This window comes from Amphibalanus amphitrite, unplaced genomic scaffold, assembly GCF_019059575.1.
Source record: "Amphibalanus amphitrite isolate SeventyFive unplaced genomic scaffold, NRLGWU_Aamphi_draft 000494F_arrow, whole genome shotgun sequence".
Classification (NCBI taxonomy): Eukaryota; Metazoa; Arthropoda; class Thecostraca; order Balanomorpha; family Balanidae; genus Amphibalanus; species Amphibalanus amphitrite.
The window spans coordinates 411,039-433,636 of NW_024881988.1; the positions used below are offsets into that span (position 1 = coordinate 411,039).

The following is a 22,598-nucleotide window of genomic DNA, read 5'->3' on the forward strand; positions in this document are numbered from 1 at the left end:
GATTCAAGTAATATTTCAGATAACTTGTCGGCTAGTCGGCCGTGCTTCTTGCTATCGCCAGTGATCGGTAGTTAGATATAAGATAGGTGCATCAAGTAATGGCATTTCTTGTTCGACTTTGGGCCTGTTCCAGCGCCTCCAGTAGAAATTCTTGACTGGAGGCTCTACCAGAGGTTTCACTGGAGGCGCTGGAACACAATCTGGACATTTCTGGAGATTGGCATCACAGATACCAAAAGAATGGCGATTGTTCTCTCTTGAAACGCAAAATTTGTTTTCAATTTTATTAAGGCAGATTAACAAAATTATAGCAATGTAATTTTCTTTTCATTCAAGTTGTAAAATAATCATATTTGTCTGAGTCTAAATAATATATAATAAATAATCTTTAATCATATTTATATTTGCTTTGAACCACTCCAGAATTGCGTAGAAGATGTGAACAAATATTGAAGCAATATCTAATGAGAAGTAACTTGGAAGAAAAAATTAATATCAATTCAAAATCCAATAAAACCCACACACGCCAGTAACGTCAACTGTGCTGCGCGGCTTGCTGCCGATTGTTTACATTTTTGGCTTTGGAATGTCATGCTCCCAGCAAAAATCAAGAGCATTATTAGCAATATTTGTTTAGGTACTTCCTCTTGCATGATCAGCAAATTTAATTCTTATTAGCGTAGCTAGAAATTTTTTCCATAATATTGTATATCTGAGCATTTAAGCTCGTTGACTTTAAATACGGAAAAATATAGTGACTGCATGTCCCCGACAAGAAAAGATATATGCATGCGCGCCGGTGGCTCCCAAAGTACGTAAAGCGGGCGTATTGAATATATTCCTGTGGCGAAACCGAATAGTATTATTGTCGTACTTTGTCGGTGTACTTTTCCAAAGTACACCAAGAATATATTCACTTGGTGAAATCGGGCCCAGGGGGAGGCACTCGCCTTGGCCGTATATGGGCCAGAATGGCCAGAATGTCTAACAATTTCCGCCATGTTGTGTATACCAAAGTCTTGAAAAGTTGATCACTGCAATCAAACTGCAAGCATGAAGCAGCAGCACTTTTGAGTAGTGTACCTCTCACTAAACTGCACCTCTGCTACCGTACATGCAATTTATATGTCTGGTATACACAACATGGCGGAAATCGATAGACAAAAACAAGTCACCAATGCTCCTTCCAGTATATATTAGAGTTCAGTGGATGCGACGGACGGAATAAGTGATTTCATTAGGCATTTGCCAGCATGTCAAGGTTATTTGGTATAGACTAATGTGGACCGATTGCATAACCGTCTGTGCCAGCTTGAGAAAGCCAGTTTCATTAAATATTCTTAGAATATTTGCTTTATTTTAAATGCGAATTATGGATAAGAGGTCAGCTCAGGCATATGACCAGTAGATCAAATAGGGATGCCTCTCAAACGGCTATGCAGCCAGATTTGTCAGAGAATCGGGCTTAGTTTTACGGCTCTGACGTAACACAAAGCACCGTTTGAGAATGGATGAAAAGTTTTGCCAGACATACGTTTAAAATATAAATACATTGACAAATGTAAACCGTTTTGTAAGATATTCAACCTAAATATTCATACATTTAAAGCTCAGGGTTGAAGGAGAAAATTCAGGTAATGCCCGACCGGTTTCGTATTTACTGTTTATGCATGAGTCACGAGGGAAATTATGCTGTATGTACCTCATACGCCCATGAATAAGCAATAAACTCGAAACGGAAACGTCGGGGGATGAACCGAATTTCCTCTTTTAACCTCTAATCTAGCGTTTAAAAAAATAAGCATTTAATAATTGAAGGCCTTAAAAAAAAACTCAGAAGCTTACGTTGTAGATGCCGTAGATGAACGGATTGCAGCAGCTGTTGGCCATGGCCAGCCAGTGGGAGCAGAAAAAGATGACGTTGATGTAGCGAAATCTGAAACACAACAAGGCCGTCAGCTACTAAATATCGACCAATCTCCAAAAATGTTGAGGCGTTTGATAAAGCTCGGTTATGTAATGCACGTGTCGGTGGTTCCCAGAAAACCATGGTGTCCAAAGCGCAGTTATGTAATGCACTAAATGACTCACTGGCAGTGTAGACTTGGATGAATTTCTAATCATCCCGCAAGCCTTACATTTGGGGAGCAATTAAGAGCCTATCCTTCTGCAAAAGACTCAAGCCAGGTCACGGGGGCCCCAATAATGAAGGCTTTTATAAATTACTGTATGCCTGGCCTATTCAAATACATTAGCCTGAGGGGTGTGGTAATAACTGGTGTAAGCAAATTGACCACGGTCAAAAATGCATTACCAGAATGCACTAAAGCCAACATTTTGGGATGGTCTCGTTCCTAAGTCGGCTAAGAGCTTCGGTCCAGAAAATAAATTTATGGTTGGCATACAGTAAAATACATACCAAACTCGGCCGGTGATAAATTTTCAAGACCTCAGTCCTTACTGATTTTTGAACTCGGCCTTCGGCCTCGTTCAAAAATCCAGTAAGGACCTCGGTCTTGAAAATTTATTTACACCGGCCTCGTTCAGTATTATATAATACCAGTTCGCGATTTGACCCAGTAAAAAGCCAGCGGTTTCATAGCAGAAAAGCTCTTGGAAGGTCCACTCCTGATTCAGAAGCTTTATCCCCTTTCGGAAAGAATAAACACTGCGATATCATTCTGCAACATTTGCAGAATCTGAAGCGTGAATAAAACGAAATTGTATGCCCTCCGGTACAAGAAAGTGAACAAGATTAACAGGAATGCGAGTTGCAGGTAAGAGACGTATCGATCACAGCAAGTAAATACGCATTTTTTTAATACAATGGGACGTAGGTAAAACCCTTTCTATATAAGCAAAGAAGAAAATTTCGGAAGTAAATGCTAGCTGACAAACATAGGAGAGACCGAGACGTATAAATGGTCAAATGTGACACTGATTTTGTACGTCAATTGAAACGTTCACTGACGTGTTGTCAATTGCGTCACTGACAAGATGTCATTATGACAGTGTTGTCTTATGTGACACTGATCAGTGATCGTGATCTTTTATGCCAATTGAAAGCCTCACTGCACTGAGGTTCAGGGGTGCGGAGCCGGAGCCGGAGCCGCCGGAGCCGGCACATTTTTGCCCGGAGCCGGAGCCGGAGACGGAGCCGCCATGATATTTCACCCGGAGCCGGAGCCGGAGCCGGAGCCGATTTTTTTTCTCCGGAGCCGGAGCCGGAGCCGGAGCCGTCTGAAATTTCCACGGCTCCGCATCCCCATGCTGAGGTTGTGTCAACTCTGACACTGATGCGACACTGATCTAGGAAAGCTCACGGTGGATTTATGGTGTCCGAGCACTAGTTCTATACACCTCCACCTGCGACCCAGTTTTACACCGGTGCGCCTTTAGGTAGGTATAAGTACGTACTCTCCAATGTTCGGGAAGATTGAGAAGACGACGTAGAAGAGCTGGAAGGGCAGCCAGCAGATGACGAACATGACGACCACGATCACCAGCATCTTCAGCACCTGGGGGCACAGGATCAGGGCGCACAAGGTCAGGGCATGCTACCCCTTCAGCACCTGGGGGCACAGGGTCATGGCGCACTCGGTCAGGGCAGGCCACCCCTTGAGCACCTAGGGACAGTGGATCGGGGAACAAGTGGTCAGGGCAGGTCACCAGCATCTTCAGCATTTGGGAGTACCGAATCATCGCACTGCAAGGTCAGGGTATGACCCATGTTCAACTCTTTAGCTCCCAGCAGCGCCGGATAAGGACACACTTGGCCGGAACATGTTAGCACTCATCCACTACAGTCATCAGTCACCACGCTTAATTAACCCGCGCCCCGCTGGGGGTCCTGGATTTCCACGCCCTGCTGGGGGGGGGGGGTGTTTGAACACCCCCCCCCCCTTGTAACTCGGCTCCTGGGCCACGTAGCGATATGCGGAAGGCGGCGTTCGAAAGAGCGTAAAAAATAATGACGAAATCACTTCGGTCAATTTTTTGGTCAGGTCAAAGGTCAGGTCACCAGAGGTCATTGAAGGCAAAATTTCGCCGATTTCCAGGTCGAATGTCGAAAATTTCCAAGAAGCTAACGCATAACTCGGGAACCAATAGAGCTACAGCGCCGCGGAAAAGTGCATTCGATAGCCCTATTAACGCCCTTTCTGAGTAATTCTCTCAGATTTGACCTAACGTCAACGGTTTTGCCTGCAGGGGGCAAAAACTGCAAAAATAGCCGATTTTTTCGGAAACCGTTTTTCTGCAGTAACTTTTGACCCAAGCCTTGTACGAGCTTACTTTTACCGGCATCGTGTTCCTCTCGTCAAGACGCATCGAATGAACTATAACTTGACCTTGAAATGTCAACTTGAAAATTTGACCTCAGGTCAAGGTCATGACCTGACCGGAAAGGGTCATGTTGCATATCAGTCGATCCGTATCGTCGAGCTGAACACATATAAGGCGTTTTCATCGCTCTAGCATGCCTCTATCAAAAGTTATTTGCGAAAAACTGTTAGATACCATTCGTGACCTAAGATGACCTCAGGGCACAAACAAGGGTCACGGACACCATTTTCATGTTCAGTGTGTCTAAACCACTTGTAATTCGGTGTTTGGGAGTGTTTATAATGTCTTTCGTCCAAAAGAGGCGCATTTCAATTTTCTCCCATTGACTTATAATGGGGAGGTCGCAAAATTGACCTGACCTTAGGTCATCGATATCAAAATTCTGAGATATACATTTTGTACATGCTATTGCTCTTAGCAATCGCTGAAAGTTTCAAAGCGATCGGTCACTCGGTGTAGCTATGACAGACATTGAAACTTTTTATGAGGTGAGGTCACTTCAAGTGACCTGGTGACCTGACCTTGAATGACCTTGGTCTGAAATTTTCACAACATGTGTAGAATTGATGTATGATAAGGTGTACAAAAAACGGCGGCGCTCCGCGCCGCCGTTTTTGAGATATTCGCGAAAAACCACAAGGGGGGGTGTTCAAACACCCCCCCCCCCCAGCAGGGCGCGGGTTAAAGTGAAGTCGTGTTCGACAAAAAGTCATCAGTCATCAGTAGACAGTAATCAGTCATCACGCTTGATTAGCAGCGTGCTCAACGGAAAACGAAGTAACCAGATGCAGCTCTAGGTAAGTACCTACAATTTGTAGGTGCCTAATGAAAAAGCCTTTATCTAAATGTCGATTGTTTTTTTTTGTGGATTGGCAATAGCAAAATAAAACACTCAAACCAGTGCAGCTGCTGAAATGTTACGATTGCTACGTTTCCAAGAAAGAAATCAAGAATCTAAACTATGCGCATAGTTATATGCATTCCTTCCTCGTCATGGGCCAGTGCACTTTAATACAGGGCCTCTGATGAGAGGGTGTAGGCATCCAAACCCATTCAGGACGGTCACACACGCTCCCAGACACCATCAGTGCACTTTGGAGGTCGCCAGAGCCCGTGCCCTGATGGCTCGGAACTGAGGCGCCCTACGCAGAATTCTTGTCATCAAGCGGCGTTGATTGCGCGGACCGGCGGCCGATGCTCAAATAATGGCGCACGTCGAACGGCGCTGATGGCGGCTGCTCCATTAAATTAAAGAGCTTGCGAGGCTTCCTTTAGACGATCCAAACGCTGTTGCTGACCCAGCCGAGAATTAGAAGTTGATTTATTCATTATAGCAGTTGATTGGAAGGATATTTTAGGGACCGATGCACTTACTTCACAACATTGAGATGCAAGTGTGAGCCGCGAGACGTGAGGTCGCATATGAGGACTAGGTGAAGACGGAATCAAATCTGATCAAATAACTTCCGTTATTTCTTAAATTTAGATGATATCTTTTATCGTGCCAACCATTTTGTAAATGGTTAGTCTGCATAAGTGCATCGCTAGCGGAAGGAAAAAGACGTAGGTAACTTTTCATTATTTTGTATTTTGTGTCATATCTTCGAATTAAAGTATCAGTATGAACTATGAAGCATGGGTGCTCACAGTAAAGACAAAAAGAATGATGTCTTATTGCATCCCATACCACAGAACGCCACAGCTGTTGACGTCCAAGGAGCATGTACCTAGGAAAACATATCAATATTCTGCCATCACTCAAAATTCAATTTCACATTTCAGACATGCATATTATGGCCTGGGAAGTCCAAACAACTGAGTCTCAGTTCAAGTGGAAAGTCTTAGGTAAGCAGTCTGATGAAAAACTACTTTTGAGGGCTAACCTGAAAAAAACGTTCCCATCAAACACGGCAAGCTTTACCGCCTGCAAAGTTATGAGCGAATTTTACAAATTATTCCCACACATGTTGAAGCGGTACAATTAACTCTAAATATATGCGACAGGTATTCCCATAAACGTCAGCATCGAGTTTAACAGCTTCAGGATATTATGCCTCGAGAATTTCCCAGACAACGAACCTAATTAATTTCACACCACCGTCCTAATATCCAAAAGCACACCGCCAATGGCTACACTACCATTTACACAGCTTAACCGTTTCCCGTCTAAATAACTGATGTTGTTTACCAGCTGATCAGTTTGCTCCATATCCCTAGCCTAGATCAAAGGACCCGAACTATATAACACTCAACCTGCGTCGCTACACAGATCCAGGCCATAGAGCTACAGATAGCCTGGGGCCACTTTGCGGTCGAATGACGTCACAATTGACGTCACAGAGCACGTGACTTACTCAGTCCGAGTGCTTTTCGGGCGAAGCGTCACACCGCCGCGCTGTGGTGAGAATAGGCGCGGCGCAGGGCCGTCATCCTGGAAGCGTCATCAGGACAGCGTGCGCTGGTTATCAAGATTGCGGACCGGCGGTGACAGAAGAGAGACGCCATATTGGCCCAGGCGAGACCCAGGCAGAGCGGGTACGATCCGGCGCGGCGGCCAGCCGGTGCCCGGAGCGACGACAGCTTTGACGCTCTCCCGTTTTATGAGGCCCAAAGTAGCGCTGCTGGACGAGGGGAGGAGCGGCCGAGAATACTGTGCGGATAAACCCAAGTAGCGCCGCTGGACGGGGGGGGGGGGGGGGGCAGAAACACTCGAGCATACTGTGCAGATAACTAGGTGAAGATTATAGGAGCTAAAGGGAATTCAAGCCGAGTGACGTGAAAACGTAAAAATGTGTCCTAAAAAGAGAAATGATGAACAAGTTTGACTGGTTGTCTATTTTAGTTTTTTATATCCGTCAAAAATAAATATTACCTTCAGACATACTTTTAAAGAAATACGATCACCGAGTTTAAAACAAAGTCAAGCCTATAGGCTAGATAGCAAATGTAAGAAATTGAAAATTTAGCAAATAAAAAATGCAAGCAAACCACGGCGTGAATAATTTATCCGGAAATAAACATTTCATTCCATTGACACCTACAGTCCTACACCCTACCTGGAATTATATTCTGGCATCACAAAGATTCAAACTTGCGTAATTCATGAGATTAGGCTCATTTGGCGCATTTGCAATTCCAAAGTGCGTCGGAATGAATTCAGCATAACATCTTATATGCCCTGGAGTTTGGTGATAATAGACCAACCACAAAGAGCTAGCTGGAAGCAGGAATTTTATGTGCAGATGCTAGTGAGAACTGATGAATAGCTGCGTCTACGCGGATATTCACTCCCGCGAAATTATATCAAAGCAGCAATCAACTGCAGAATATCATAAAGCATGACACCAATGCAGCATATATTGAACATGGATCCACAACTGTATTTGAAGCACTGTGTCGAGCTCAGAAGATATCCGGTAAAAAACCTCATCACCAGTTTGCAATAGCGACGCCACTGGTTCACCCCTCCCCCCGCCCCCCCCCCCCCGAGCCGCGATAGGAGCTCAGTCCTGTTGAATTCAGTACAGGATACCTCAGCGCAAAATCTGATGGCCAGTTGCAAACCAAAATGATCATTAAAATCTAACCGAACATACCTCGACGCGTTAGCTATGCAAGATGTCAACACGATGTCATAGCATGTGTTTTTCGGACAACACAAAATAAAATGGATTTTTAGAGCTCGACCTCATCTGCAATAGATAACTTAATCGTCATTTTGTCACCAACGACCCCCTCCACCATTACATCTTCCCCTCCCTCATGCATCATCAGCTTTCCGCGAACCACGTCGATGGTTGTAAAAACGTGGTAATGTTGTCCCAGTCCATATACAATTATACACCCATGTTCCCCGAACAGTCATCCGTGCGCGGTGCCAAGAGCCTGTGTCGTCTGCCCACCGCCAGACCGATAGATCCTCCTATCGTTCGTTAGCGATGGTCGTTAGCGCTTGGACGCCTGCGTCGAGGACAGATCTGGCGATCTTGTCAGGACGTGACCGGAAGAGGAGGGTGATCCATGACCTATCATTGCTGGGAAGTGTCTGAAGGACATGGGCTAGACTGCCGACTGGCTTGGCGGTCTTGGTTATGTAGGTTGATTTTAGGGGTGAATTTAATAAGGTTTGTTGTCTGGAAAAATCGTGAGGCATAATAACAAACAATTGTTTAATTCCCTGGTGACGTTTCATGGGAAAGATTGTCAGATAATTCCAGAGTTAATTGTAAATATTGCTGTTCTGGGATCCTTAACACACGGAAGATGTACCAAGAGATCGTCTAAAGGCATATGCCACTTTTGATTTAAAGTCGACATTGACTCGATTGCCGATTCTCATTCACGACAAAAGTTCGGTATGAAGTGTCACAATTCCGTGGCATTCCCTTGAGTTTGAAGCATCCAGATGGATATCATCAAATAGAGGCCGTTTTCTTTTCCAGCAGATGTCAGCACTGTTGACGTTTCTGACCTCTGGGGTCTGGAAGTGGCAAAGTTTTGACGTTTGCGATTGAGATCCACCAACTTGTGTCTGTTTATATTTACCGAGACCTCCCCGATGATAAAATCCTATACTGTCGGCTGCACATACGTCAGCCTCTCGAACGCTCTCAGCGCAGCGCTTGCATCTGATATCCCCAATAACCACCGTCCAGTAATGCTAGGAGCGCCTTTGAGACGCCTTATTGTCTCCATACTCGCCCAGTGGCCGTAGCAAAACGACCAATAAAGCGCTCATCTTGCAGCAGCGGGCTGACCCGGTTGCACTAGAACGTCCACCCATCACCCCCGGAGCGCTTAAGTTTACCGCCCACCGCGACTAACCGTCCACGGCGACTCGCCGAGGTCTGAGTAACGCGCCCGCTCGCTGTGTCGTCCAAAAAAGGCCACGTGGATCTGTATCACGACGCCAGCGAACGACCGGAGACAAACGAGAAACGCGGCGACAGCGGCGCAGCGGCGACGAATTTATCGCCTTCGCCGCTGTGGGCCATATAGCGGAGGTAGCGATCGGCCGACCGGAGGCCAATATTTACATCTAGCGTGACGCTTGCTTAGCATACAATGCCAGCGGCCCGAGGGCTGACGGTAGCGTCAGCGGCCGGCGCTGATCAAGATCGATCAGCGTGGCGTGGTCAGCAGCCGCTGCTACACTGCGTCAGCGCCATCAGCTCAGCGGCCCGCGGCAGAGTGGAGGAATTTATAACCTCCTCACCGGACAGTTTTGCGTTACGAGTGTTGTATGTTGCAATTTTGTACGAAACGTCCTTGTATGTTGCAATCTTGTATATTTTGGGAGTTGCCCGCGAGAAGAAGGGGCGTGGGCAGGGTTACTTTTACAGGAAAAGTTGAGAGGGGGAATAAAGTTCGGGGCAAAGGCGGATCCAGGGGCATCTGAAAGGGGGGTGGGCGGCAATACCATTAGGTTTTTCGTTAGGATGGAGCCCGCAGAACCTTACCTACCCCCAAATCCTATTCTTTCCTCGGGTTTCAGCCACTTTATTTTGGAAGGTTACCAAAAAATAATTTTGCTAAAAAATATACCTACGCACCTACCTTGGCTGTAAGGGGCGGGGGAGGTCCCAACTTGACTGCGCCCTTGCAAATGCCAATCAGTAGTATCAACCTATCAGTGGTATCAATAACTAGTAGGTATACCCCGGCCAAACATTAAGTAACGCCTTTCTAAAGAGAGAGGTTAATCCGCGCCCTGATTGGAGGTCATTTTGGCCCCCATGTGGGTTTTCTTGAAAAGCGAAAAACGGCGGCGCGCAGCGCCGCCAAATTTTTAGTACCTTACCGGGCATCAATTTGAAACCTTCGCACAAAATTTCAAGTCTTAGGTCACCTTAGGTCAGGAGTAATTGATGTCAAACTGTTCGAGCAAAAATGAGCAAAAAAACATGAAATTCTTAAACGCTCACAAAAGCTACAGTTAACGAGCAATTCCAAAGTTCTTTGTGTGGTCGTGTATGTAGAGAAACGACGGCGCTACAAAACTGCAACCTCTACAACTACAAGGTGGGCAGTGATATCCGAACAAAAACTAATGAAGCACAAAACTTGAATTATTACTATTAGTATTAGTGAGCAGTGAAAGTTCCATTGGGAAAGCCGGCTGTGATGAGGTACATTTTTTTTTTGCGCCCTGCTCTGCATGCAAAGCAGATGAACGTGAATGCTGCATAAAGAGAAAAGTCATTTATTACTCAAAGCTTTAATGCCTATGGGACAAAACTAACGTTGTTTTTCCTTCAATGATTCCGGTTTGGAGGATGGTTAAACACGGCCATTGTCATATTGGGACAAAAATTTTAGATGTCTGGCCTTGGCGTCGATGAAAAAGTGAAAATAATCGTGAATAAATGGGTCGTTTCTGAGAAAGAACACAGAATATAAAAGGGGGTCCAAAAGGGGGTCACCTTCTTTTTGCGTCAAAGGAGGGGCCATGGCCCATTGCCCCCCTCCCCCTGTATCCACCCTTGGTTCGGAGAGGTAATCCCGTCCCCCGCCGGTTTCTACGCCGACGCCTGTACCGATATGTCAGTGATTGCGAAAAGACGGAAGAGACAAGACAAGAGACGGTCCCACCGACTATCCGATCGGTATCGGGTCAAATCTGGAGTTCCTGCTGCACTGAACGTAAAATGGTTGGATGGAACCCAAAATTGAAAATTAATAATTATCTTAACGCCAGCAACGTTGATTGATGACGAGAATCTGATTAACGATGGCTATAGAATCTGAATAGCGAATTGATTGAAAATGGGCTCCAAAATAAATTTGAAAGGGGGAAATTCCCCCTTCCCTCCCTAGCCGTTCAGACACGATTTGAAAGGGGGAGCGGAATTTTCGAAGGGGGGAAATTCCCCTCTTCCCCCCCCCTTTAAAAGTAACCCTGGGCGTGGGCGAACGGTCGGAAATGGAAGTGGGCGGGGGCGGGGCGGGACGGGGGCTTACGGCTGTCAGCGAACTAAAGAAAGCAGTCCATCGTCACTGTCCGGCTAAAACGCCGAGGTCCCTCAGTCCACTAGCCGTCAGGCGCCGCTGCCATGTTGTTGCTAGCCCCCAAGTGATGCACTTTGAGATTGGCATGCAGCACTGGCATCCATCTCCTAACACGCCATTGGTTGTGCCGATGGCTGATGAAAAGCTCCCAAGCTCGTGCGTTTGTTGTCACGAGAGCTGCCAACACCAGATACAAGTAAGACATTCGAAAGTGCTTTGTTTGATGTCATAATGGCGTTGTATAATGGAACATTATGTACCAAAGGCACCATCTCATCCACTACAGTGACGCTGTCCTTCAAAGGAATGTATCTCTTTGGCGCGGGTGAATGGCGAATGACGTTCTAGATATACAGAGGCAGCCTCAGATGGCCGGCCGGGCTCAGAGCCTCTCTGACAAGATTGGGATCAGGCTAGTTAACAATTCATGTTATGTTCGGTCCATCGACGTAGTTTGTTCCAAGACTTGACGCTCAGGAAGGCTGTGAGCATTTCATTGATGTAGGGAAATTAAACCAGCATGATCAGATGCCAGTCACCAGCCAGGATATCAAAGCTCGCTGCATTATCCACTGTGAAAAAGCGAATTAAAGCAACAGCTTCTCTTGAATTGAATTGATGTCCAACATATGCTTTACGCTGCATCTTTTGCATGAGCCACGATCACTAAATACCAATGGCGACGACATATTTAACAAGCTCAAAAATCAAGAATTAAATAGATGTCTGCGGCCTAATTATAATGAGGCCGCAGACATCTATATTATATAACTGAAAAGAAACAGTCAAACATTTTGGTATTGTAAAGAGCATCTCCGTCTTGATTGTGTCAATGTCGGTTGTCGAGCCACATACAGTGAACATTGAGCAGTGAACTACAATATCATTCAATAAACACGGCGAGAATCGAGCACGGTCCGTATCCATCGACTTTCCGGCGTAATGTTTATTAAAGGAAGTGCACGCTGTAGGTACTACGCTGTGCCATATTGTGTTGGCCCCATTAGCCCCTTTAATTGACCCAAATTGAAAATGTTTACATCCTGAAACAGACAACATGACACCGTATCAAAGGCATCATCAACGTAATAGAGTAACTTGATAGTCCAGAGTTCGGCGGCCCCAAACATGGAACTTTGCCGACTGCTAACCAATACAAATACGACGGTTCTGCGACATGGCCTGCGAATAACTGAGCACGACCGTCTTATTGTTGAGTGTTGATAACTGGCGCATAATAGCATTTCTGATGATAGGTGACAGGTGTCTAATAGTATGTTACATGCATAGGTATCCACTGAGTTTGGTCGGTGTTATTAGCGTATTGACAATTATTCGCTTCGAAAACAGTTGGCTGACATCAATACGAGTATGGCCCCGCTTTATGCCATTCAAGGTAACAAATTTGTTTGTGTAATATTTCCAGTTTAAAAAAATGGATTCGCTGAACGGCCGGGTTGGCGCCAGACTCCAACTGCTAACTCTAAAAGCAAGATCAACTTTCAAGCCAAGTTAAATAGCATGTTTATTCACCAGGTGCATTTTGATCAATTGTTGAATCGTCAATGAGTGTGAAAATAAAGTCTCTTTCTTTTTCAAACAAACATTGTTTTATAACACTGCACTTGGCAGTAACTACACCACTTTTGCGATTAGATCAATGATTCGAAATACATTGAACAAAAGTATTGTATCAAAAAGTATTGTAAACAAACATTCCATTAAGTTAGATCCACCGTTGCAATACTGCACACTTAATCAGAAGTCGCCATTCGCAGCATATCCGATCCGGTTGTTTTTCTTTTTGCTGGTGCTGTTTGAGAGACCCATTAGTAACACAAACGAATATCTAACGTGGGCAGCTCGATATATGACAGTGTGTGTGTGTGTGTGTGTGTGTGTGTGCGTGTGTGGGTGTGTGTGTGTGTGTGTGTGTGTGTGTGTGTGTGTGTGTGTGTGTGTGTGTGTGTGTGTGTGTGTTTTCTGTCGATGATCAATATTGACATAACTCAGCCGGGCCGCACACCACTGGTATCGCACCCGGCAGGCGCCAGAGTACGCCGCAATGGCAAATGGGCGCCATTTCTGCCGCGGCAATGCCAGTGGAGCGTGTGCAATCGATTCCTAGCGTACGGGGAAAGTACCAGGATGTGTTTTGCTTTTCAAAGTATGAATTCAGAGGCGAAATTTCGAGACCCGTTATTTTCCTACCGGATACGCAAGATACGGAAAGCAGGCGCAATAAGCTTTCATTCCATTAAATTTTCTGCTTCTGCCAAAAATACGCGATATTTCATCGAAAGTCGGGAATTTTTAAGCTTAAAGGATGCAACACAAGGATATTTGTCAACATTAACCGATAATTTATCACCCTCGGTGTCGTGAGAAGCGAAATTCGTCTTAAAATATGATTCCTAGCATGCGCTTGCTCAACCTTTCTTCATCTGTCTATTTACTTGGCTCTTTTCCGCTACAATACCCCCATCAGTCTTATCTAAAGATAATGAAGCTCACACTCAGACAAATGTTTTTCGGCTTCGCTGTGAATAAATGTTCTTCGCTGTGAATGGAGCAGACATGCGGGCACGACTCGCTGCTCGAAAGGTAAACTGCTAAGGCGTCAATTTTATGTCATTTATCTTTCTCTTTCTCTAAAAATGTTTGAAAGGCGGCTTCAGATTGCTGCATTCGCTGCAAAAGGAAAACAGGTGCCACGAGAGAATGCCCTAATCTCTACAAGGCATCTACAAAAGCAATATCGGTAAGAGCGTCAGTCGGTACTTCGCTATTCTTTTGCTGCTAGTCTTGAATATACTATCTGACCACAGTTCACATTGGTGATATAATTGGATATTAATGATAATGTTGGTGTTCACAAGGCGTGATAAGCCTATTACGGATCTAATGAATAGTTAATTTTCGCTCCAGAAGCAGCTGGGATGCGGAAGAGGGCAGCATATTATTATGTACTGTGCTGGTGGCTTTGGCGTTAACATTCATAGCTTTTTTGTACCTTTGCCAGCAAACGTAAGCGCATTAAAAAGAGTTTCAAAGTTCAAACGTATAACAACATTATTAAGGCATTAATGATAAAGCAAAGTTTCGCTATGTATCTTATTGCCGTATCTAAAACAGACAGCTACAATACAGCTCAAAGTAATGTTGACTTAAAATTAGGCAATAACCGTAAATTGAGATTCTGAAACCTAGAAGTCATTAGTATTACTAAGTACATTCCATGAAATAAACAGAACTAAAAGCTCCAGACTACAGACTAAAATCGATGAAATTAAGCCAGACATTTTTCAGCTGCGAAAAGGCTTTAGCCATCAGTGATGGTGCGGAAATTGAACGCAACGCAGCAATCACTACATTTTATAGTCTAGCAAGCAGCTGCATAATGCTGTAATATGCGTGCGAGCGTTCACATTTGAATATCGATAAACGAAGAGTCGTATATTTCACAGCAGATTTTGACAGATGCTAAATTGCTTCCGCTTCAAATGATCATGCCCCCCCCCCCTGAATTCTTCTCTACCGATACGGGCAATGCCGTAAGCTTTTCAACAAAACTATGGATGAGAAACAATGGGCCCATGTCCACTAAGGTCACTTTGAATTTTGCCAAATTTCCCACTTCGACCTGTCCGTCATGGCACGAAATAGTTGTTGAAGGTAGCGGATCGGCCTAGGCCTACTGATGTGAAATAAGTAAAAACAAATCTCGGCCATCATTGTTGGCGTCATTATTGTCATCGTCATCGTCAATAAAATCATCTCGTGCTGTCATATTTGAGCAACATCCTCACGACTGACCTTGCGTTTGTTGTTGAGGAGCACGGCGTCACGCTGGTTGTCGGCGTTTCCTGGCACTCGGGATCCCCACATCTCACAGCCGACCCGGCAGTAGCAGAACGAGAGCACCACCAGAGGGATGAAGTACTGCGGGGGAGATAGGGGAGAGCGGGGGTCAGCTGGGAGTGGTAGCGGGGGTCAGCAGCCAGCAGGGAGTGGTAGCGGGGTTAACAAGGAGTGGGAGCGGGGGTTGATGGGGAGTTGGAGTGGGGTGCGAAGGGCTTGGGAGCGAGAGTTAGCGCGGGGAGTGGGAGAGCGCGGGTAGGCGGGGATGTGGGGGAGTGGGGGTCAGCAGCGAGATGGTAGAGCGGGGTCACCAGCGAGTTGGAATGGAGGTCAGCAGGGAGTTGGAGTTGGAGTAGTAGGGACTAGGGGCCATGCCGCCATCGGGTACTCTAACAGACTGTGGTAAAAGAACAAAACAACTCCTCCGGGACTGTATCCCGGGGAAGTTGGAGTGGCGGTCGTCGGTCACCCACCGACTTAGCAGAAGCTTTCGCGGATGAAGAACTATTGTTTAGAGAAGTGAGTGGATCACGAGCAAAGTAAGAGTTGTTGGAGAGTTTGCCAGCAGATTGCTGCGACAGAGATTAGTCAACACGGAATAAGAGATTAGTCAACACGATGGGGATTAGAGTTGCGAACTTCATCAACAGAGAGAATTAAGAGAGCGCGACATTCAGGATCAGTTTAGAGAAGGGCACACACTGGACATGTGACCACAGGAAGTCGGGAGGATCATCCGAACAAACCAATGAGCTCAAGATTTAGAAGAGGACATGAAAACAGTCCAACGGTAGTAGGGGTGGGGACAGAGAATAGGCGACTTTGTAGCCGCACATAGGAGTGATTTTTGCCATAAAAAGTTTCCTTAACCCCGCTATCACCAATATAGGGACCCTCCCACCTTCAAAAAAGTTTATGAATTGGCATGAAAGTGATGTCGCTCGGTTCAGAAAGAGCGAAAACGAATATCTACCAAATTTCACCGAAAAATATTCACCGGTTTTCAAGATATTATACTTTTACTTTTGATTACTTTTTTTGGGATCTCTAGCGACTTTATTTAACCCGCGCGGGGCTGGGGTCTCCAGCCGAACGCGCGGGGCTGGGGGGGGGGGTAAATTTTACCCCCCCCTGTTATCTCCCGAACTAATGGTCCGATTTGGAAAATTCAAACGCCAATCGAAAGCTCTCATCACGAACTACTAAAAACATGTACTTAATTTAAAGTTTGAGGTCAAGGTCAAGGTCAGGTCAAGGGTACAAATTGCAAGTTTCTACAGTATCGGCCTTGCACCGTAGTTGCCAAAGAATGGAGTCATGGACTGAGACTGATCGCCCAAAACGTTTTCATAGGCTACCAAGACAATATTAGTTGCATACAATATCATTCAGAGGTCAAGGTCAAGGTCAGGTCAGGTCAGGTCAGGTCACCAAAAAACAAAATATAGAAAAGGGCATGTGCGACACATGTTTTATGGGTCATTTTACTCATAGAATTCAATAGGCACACTTAATGAGTGATATGGACCACCTCTGGATGAATTTCAGGTCGAGGTCAGGTCAAGGTCAGGTCAAGTGAGGTCAAATTTTGAAGTTGGTTGTTAAGGCCTGAAAAGGTGTCTATCTGATGCAGTTTTTCACGGCGAATCGAATGGTGCTATTTTTGTTTCCGTACGAGGTCTAGAACTTCCAAAAAAGTCATTTTTCAAAAATTTTGTGTGTCGTGACGTCATAAAATTTTGAATAACTCCCACATTTTTGAACCGATTCTTCTAAAATTTGGTATGTAGGTGCACATAGACCACTTCTCTGACATATATTCCGGTTTTTTCGATAGACTCAAAATTTTGGATTTTATAATGATTTTCCCAAAAAAATCAGTTTTTTGAAAAAAATTAGGCCAAAATCCAAAATTTTCAAAAAACCGAGATAGCCATTTGATAGACAAAGTAAAATTACGTATATCCTTTTTTGTTACGTCTTGATTCCTTTAAAAATGAAGATGTTAGCGGCGTTTGAACTTTTGCCGTTTTTGAGGCGAAAATGGCGAACATGACGTCACTAAAACGTCAATTTCTCAAAAATTTTCTGACGAATTTCGCTCAAATTTTCAGGGAACGTGTCAAATTGATGTAAGAAAAGGTACTGAAAGTTTGGCGGCGCTGCGCGCCGCCGTTTTTGAGATATCGTAAAAATTCGCGAGGGGGGTAAAATTTACCCCCCCCCAGCCCCGCGCGGGTTAAGAAGTGCGGCGTTTGCAGCAGATGTTGCGCGCAAATAGCATATACCACCGCGTGCTACAAGACGTAAATATGCGCTACAAAACGTTTTAGTCAAACATTTAAAAATCGTTAGATATTTGCGCTGACGTCACACATTCAGAGGGGTATTCCTAAGCATTAGCCCCTCTGAATCAAAATGCTGCAATTTTGAAATTCAATATTTCCGATTTAAGGCATTTCTCGATGTTGTGAGTGCCGAAACCGGTAATTGTGAGCCAGGGACCCCATTTTGGCTATCTCAACTCAAATCTTATGTTAAGGTGGGAGGGTCCCTTTAACTTTGGCTTTTTTACAATAGTCAGACAATTTTATATTCCTTCTGGAAAGTGCTGTTCCACTCAGCACAGATTCAATCCAAATCCAGTGGTTGTAAACTCACGGTCCAGCCACGATAGCGCATATCGCGGAATCCTCGTTGAAGTTATATCCCCATGTGTTGCGTTATCGCACACGAAATGATCCCCGGACGAAAATGGTCATTCGAAATGCGGTAAAAATGTGTCGCTTTATCGGAGTGTTAACCACTGCTATTACATTAAATGTCATTACGCTCACCATCAAACAAGCTGTAAATGGCTCAGATCATTCACTAAATGGCAGCCTTTCGAGCTCAAAATAGACAGGAAACGGGCATCGACCGTCAGGCAGTGCGCCTATCTCCAGCATCCAACTATCAGGCAAGTAATTCGAGTTCACTGGCACGAGTTTGCACACCTGTTTACACTTGAACCGAGAATTACGGGGGCTGAGTTCTTTTGTAACACCGTACCTGGCAGCTAACTCTGGCGTAGAAATAGACGTTTCTTGAGATCCGGTCCACACCTTGGTAGTCGCAATACGGCTGAAAAAGAAGGAAACAATTCAGTTAGAATAGATATAAACGGATCACGCCGGGATAAAGTCGGGAAGCAGGATTTGAGACTTCAGATACCTAGCTATCAAGTAACATAAATGTCAGGGATATTTGTACAAATAGAGATGTCTGAATACCAACATAACAACATGAATGAGGATAAGGTATACGTTGATTCGAAGAGCCAGCCCAAGAGATGATTCTTATCCTTTGTATTATTCAGCAAGCTATGAGCAAAGACCTCTTACGAAACACCATTCAATCATGGGATCATAGCTAGCTGCCTCGTGCACAGGTGCCATTAAATCAAAACATAAACTAAATCGCCTTCCGAAACTCTACCATCATCATCTTTCAGACCAAAGGCACGGTCTCAGTAGGTACCTTCAAATTTCAAAGATTTATAGCCGGAAACAAAAAGTCAGAACCGCTACTTATACTAATACTAATAACCATCAAGCCCACCAATTTATTCCGAGCTTATCGTTGAAAATCTTTGAAAAATGACTGCAACGACGAGGTGCTTGTTTTAAGATACCACAATGTTTCTACGTCACTTGTAAACAGGCACGGACGCATAAATAAATAAAGTTTATTTATACGTCCGTGCCAATAAGACGTCGCAATCTATCTGTTGCCTAGCAAAGCACTGCGCGTTATAAGCATCCTCAGCGTCGCCAATGGCGCCATTTGCCAAGTCGCTCCACAAAATAACACAACGCGCAGTTACTCCATAGCATGGATCCATCAGTCGGTCTGAGCTGTTGCCCTGAGGTCGAAAATAACTGCGCCTTCAGAACGGTCTGAAGTAATAAAGTTGCCTCTGCGTGTGGCTGACGCGTCCATGACTACGCCGTTTAATCAAACCCAGTTCTCGACAGCCATCCACATCACTAAAGCAATAATTCAGCCCCGGCCTGGAAACTCATGCAGTTCGCAAAGTTGCGCAATTTTGTGGCCAATCTTTTGCAGACTAGCGCGCATATTTCAGCGGACGTCAGTCGAAGCCTCTAGGCGTGATAGGATTGGTGTTTTAGGCTCTGGCAGTTGCTGACAGGTCTTTACCATCAGGTCAAGGTTACTATTCGTCGTTGAGTGGTCTACCAATACGAGTAGCCTGCAGGCTACTCGTATCGTACATGTTAACTGCAGGTTAACATGTTAACTCGCTACTGCAAAATGTGAGTTGAACTTTCATGATGCGTCTGTTGCAATCTTGGCAAAGAGGCGGTGTCAGCTGAGTTGTGACATTAATCAAATCTGATTAATGATATTATATCGTACAAACGACTAATTCATGGATCGATCGCTTACTACATTGAGTTCACGATGTTCAGTTATTTAGGTATTGGAATTGGAGAGTCTGACAGTAAACAAATATTTCCTTCGTCACACTCACAACCCAAGACCAGAAATTCAGCTAATGGTTGATCTTCATCATCAGAAAAAAAAACATCCCACGCTTTCCACGAGGATGGCACAGCGAACTTTCTGACTCGAGTGCTTGCTGTTAACTGTTTACCACTTTTGTGTTACGGTAGCCTTAGACAGCAGACACCTTCATTTCCACGAAAGTCAGCCGTAACATTGCGACAGTCATCCATTGTGACGTCTTTTCTGACGCGTAGTGGTGGCTCTATTTATCAGTGTGATCTAATTTATCATATGATCCAGTGGCGGCGGAAGGTAATTTTGAATGGGGGTGCAAAGTTTTCTCAAGAGGCCCTTCTGGAAGCTTTGGGCCCCCTTCAGCTTTTTTTTGAGTGATTTTTTTATTGATTTATGAAAAACAAAGATTTTGGAAAACTAGCCCCATACACACAAGTTCTGTAAAAGGTTTGAAATTGCAGTGTACCTACCTGTCTCAAATAATGAAATCATATAAGGAAGCAAATGCAGCTAGTTTTTTATCGGCTAATCTTTTAGTCTAGCCACCACCCGCAGCGTCCCAACCACTTTTCTGGATCCGCAGAGGACCATTGAGGGCCCTACGAGACCGTTCCAAGAAGACCGTGTTTAGAAGCCCCTTGGAAACCGACCACATAGGGACTCCTCCAGAGACCTACATGACTCCCCAGACTGAATGAGCCCCCCGATCAGGGTCGGTCCCTTGAAAGTTGCTGAAAGTTTTCAGAAGGCAGAAAAGGCTCGAAAGTCTTTTGAGGGCTCTCAGAAACCGGCATCGGACCCCCAAAAAAGCCTGTATGGAGGCTTTCCAAAGCCGGGATGGAGGCCACAGGAGCCGATTTTTAGCCTAAAGAGCCGGTATGGAGGACTGAATAGAGGAAAGGGGTCTCAGTGGGGCCTTCAGGGGCAAACGTTTGAACCCCAAAAGTATGTGTGGGGTCTTAGAGGCAGGTAGACCCCTGGGGTATGCACGGGGTCCCAGGAGCTCGCGTGTGAGCCCTAATATTCGGCTGGCGGCTACTAGAACCAGCATGGGGATTCTTAGAAGCTGCTTAGACTCACATTTCATGGGTCATGAGTCCCAAGAGTCGATGTAGGGGCATAAAAGCCGGTGTAGGGCCCATGGCCCCACAAGTTCCGACATTGAGACTCTCAGAGGCCGGCGACGGGGCACCAATGAGCAGATAAAGTGCCTCAACAAGCCGACATGGGGCCTGAGAATCAGTGTGGAATTCTAGGAGCCTGCGTGAGCTCTCGGAGACCTTCGTATTTCGTAAGGTCCACAAAGGACGTTGGATCCTCTGAATCTGAACTCTGCGGGGCCCTCAGAGGCCAGCATGTCTCCTGGCACCTGCCTGCGTTGAGTTGAGACCCTCCGAGGCCGTCGTAGGGTTCTTCAGAGGCCAGCGTTGGCCCTTGAAACCTTCGTTAGGCCCTAGAAGCCGTCAAGAAGGCCCTCTGAAAAAAGAGGGCCCTCAGAGGTCAGCATGGCCCCTGGAGCCTGTCTGCATCGAGGCCCTCAGAGGCCGTCTTGGGGCCCTCAGTCGCCAGTGTGGGCCTTTGGAGCTTGCGTTGGGTCTTAGAGACCATCGTGAGAGCCCAGAGAGGTCGTCGTCAGGGCCCTCAGACCCTCAGGGACCGTCCTGGGGTCCTCAAAAGTTGTTGTGAGGGCCTTTAGAAGCCTTCGAGAGGATCATCAGAGGTCGTCATGAGGGTCCTCGGCCATATTGAGGGTCTTCATGGGCCCTCAGATACCTTTGCAGGGCTCTCAGAGGCCTTGGTAAGACCGCTAGAGGCCATCGTTGTTAGGGCCCTCAATAGACCGTTGCAGAGCCCTCAGATGCCAGCATAGCCCGTGCAGCCTGGTTGTGTTGAGGCCCTCAGAGGCCGTCGCTGGGCCGTCTGAAGCCAAATGGGCCCTCAGACTTGAGTTGGGTCTAGGGCCGTCACAAGGGCCCTCAGAGACTGTCATAGAGGCCCTCAGAGGCCAGTGGGGCCCCTGGAGTCCTGTGGGACCCTCAGCGGTCGTCATGAGAGCCCTTAGTGGTCGTTATAGGGCCCCCGGGGACAGAGTTCGTCGTGAGAGCCCTCAGAGATCATCGTAAGGACCCTCAGAGGCCGTCATAGGGGCCCTCAGAGGCCAGCGTGTCCCCTGGAGTCTCCTTGGGGCCCTGGAGTCTCTGTGGGGCCCTCAGCGGTCGTCATGAGGGCCTTAGTGGCCGTAGTAGGGCCCCAGGGGACAAAGCCCCCAGGTGGGAGCCCTCAGAGATCGTCATAAAAGGGCCCTCTGAGGCCGTCGTGGGGGCCCTCAGATGCCGCGTGGAGCAAACGCGGCTCGGGACACTTCTAGCCGGTGTGGGGGCCCCAAAGACTAGCATGGGGCGCTCCTGACCATAATTGGACATCCCGGATGATTCCACATCAGTGTTCGTTTCCCGATCACTGGTTTTCAGGAGAAATGTATTGGATGGTGCGACGGGCCCCTTGTACGGATTTTGGGGGTGCAAAAAGATATGTTTGCACCCCCATGTTTTTCGATGGGGGTGCAGCTGCACCCCCTGCACCCCCTATTCCGCCGCCACTGATATGATCTGATCCGTAGCGTTCAAAAGGTGCGTGGAAATGTCCAATGGTCGTCTGTGCCATTGTCGACTTCCGTGTCCAGTATAATGTCATCAGATGGGCAGTGACCCTTGGCGGGGACGAGAGAGAGAGAGAGAGAGAGAGAGAGAGAGAGAGAGAGAGAGAGAGAGAGAGAGAGAGAGAGAGAGAGAGAGAGAGAGAGAGAGAGAGAGAGAAGGAGGGAGGGAGGGAGGGAGAGAGAGAGAGGGAGGGAGGGAGAG

The 22,598-nt window shown here is 46.2% G+C and overlaps 1 protein-coding gene across 1 annotated transcript in view; it reads right to left on the reverse strand.

The window, feature by feature from the left end:
* Positions 1–22,598, reverse strand: part of LOC122392628 (neuromedin-K receptor-like) — a gene marked incomplete at its 5' end in the record, with an annotated part of 77,140 nt that overhangs the window by 4,461 nt on the left and 50,081 nt on the right. Inside the window, 4 exons of the mRNA XM_043387701.1 lie at positions 1,846–1,936; positions 3,418–3,518; positions 15,169–15,294; positions 18,265–18,336. Coding sequence (XP_043243636.1) covers positions 1,846–1,936; positions 3,418–3,518; positions 15,169–15,294; positions 18,265–18,336 — 390 coding nt within the window. The remainder of the gene's footprint in view (positions 1–1,845; positions 1,937–3,417; positions 3,519–15,168; positions 15,295–18,264; positions 18,337–22,598) is intronic.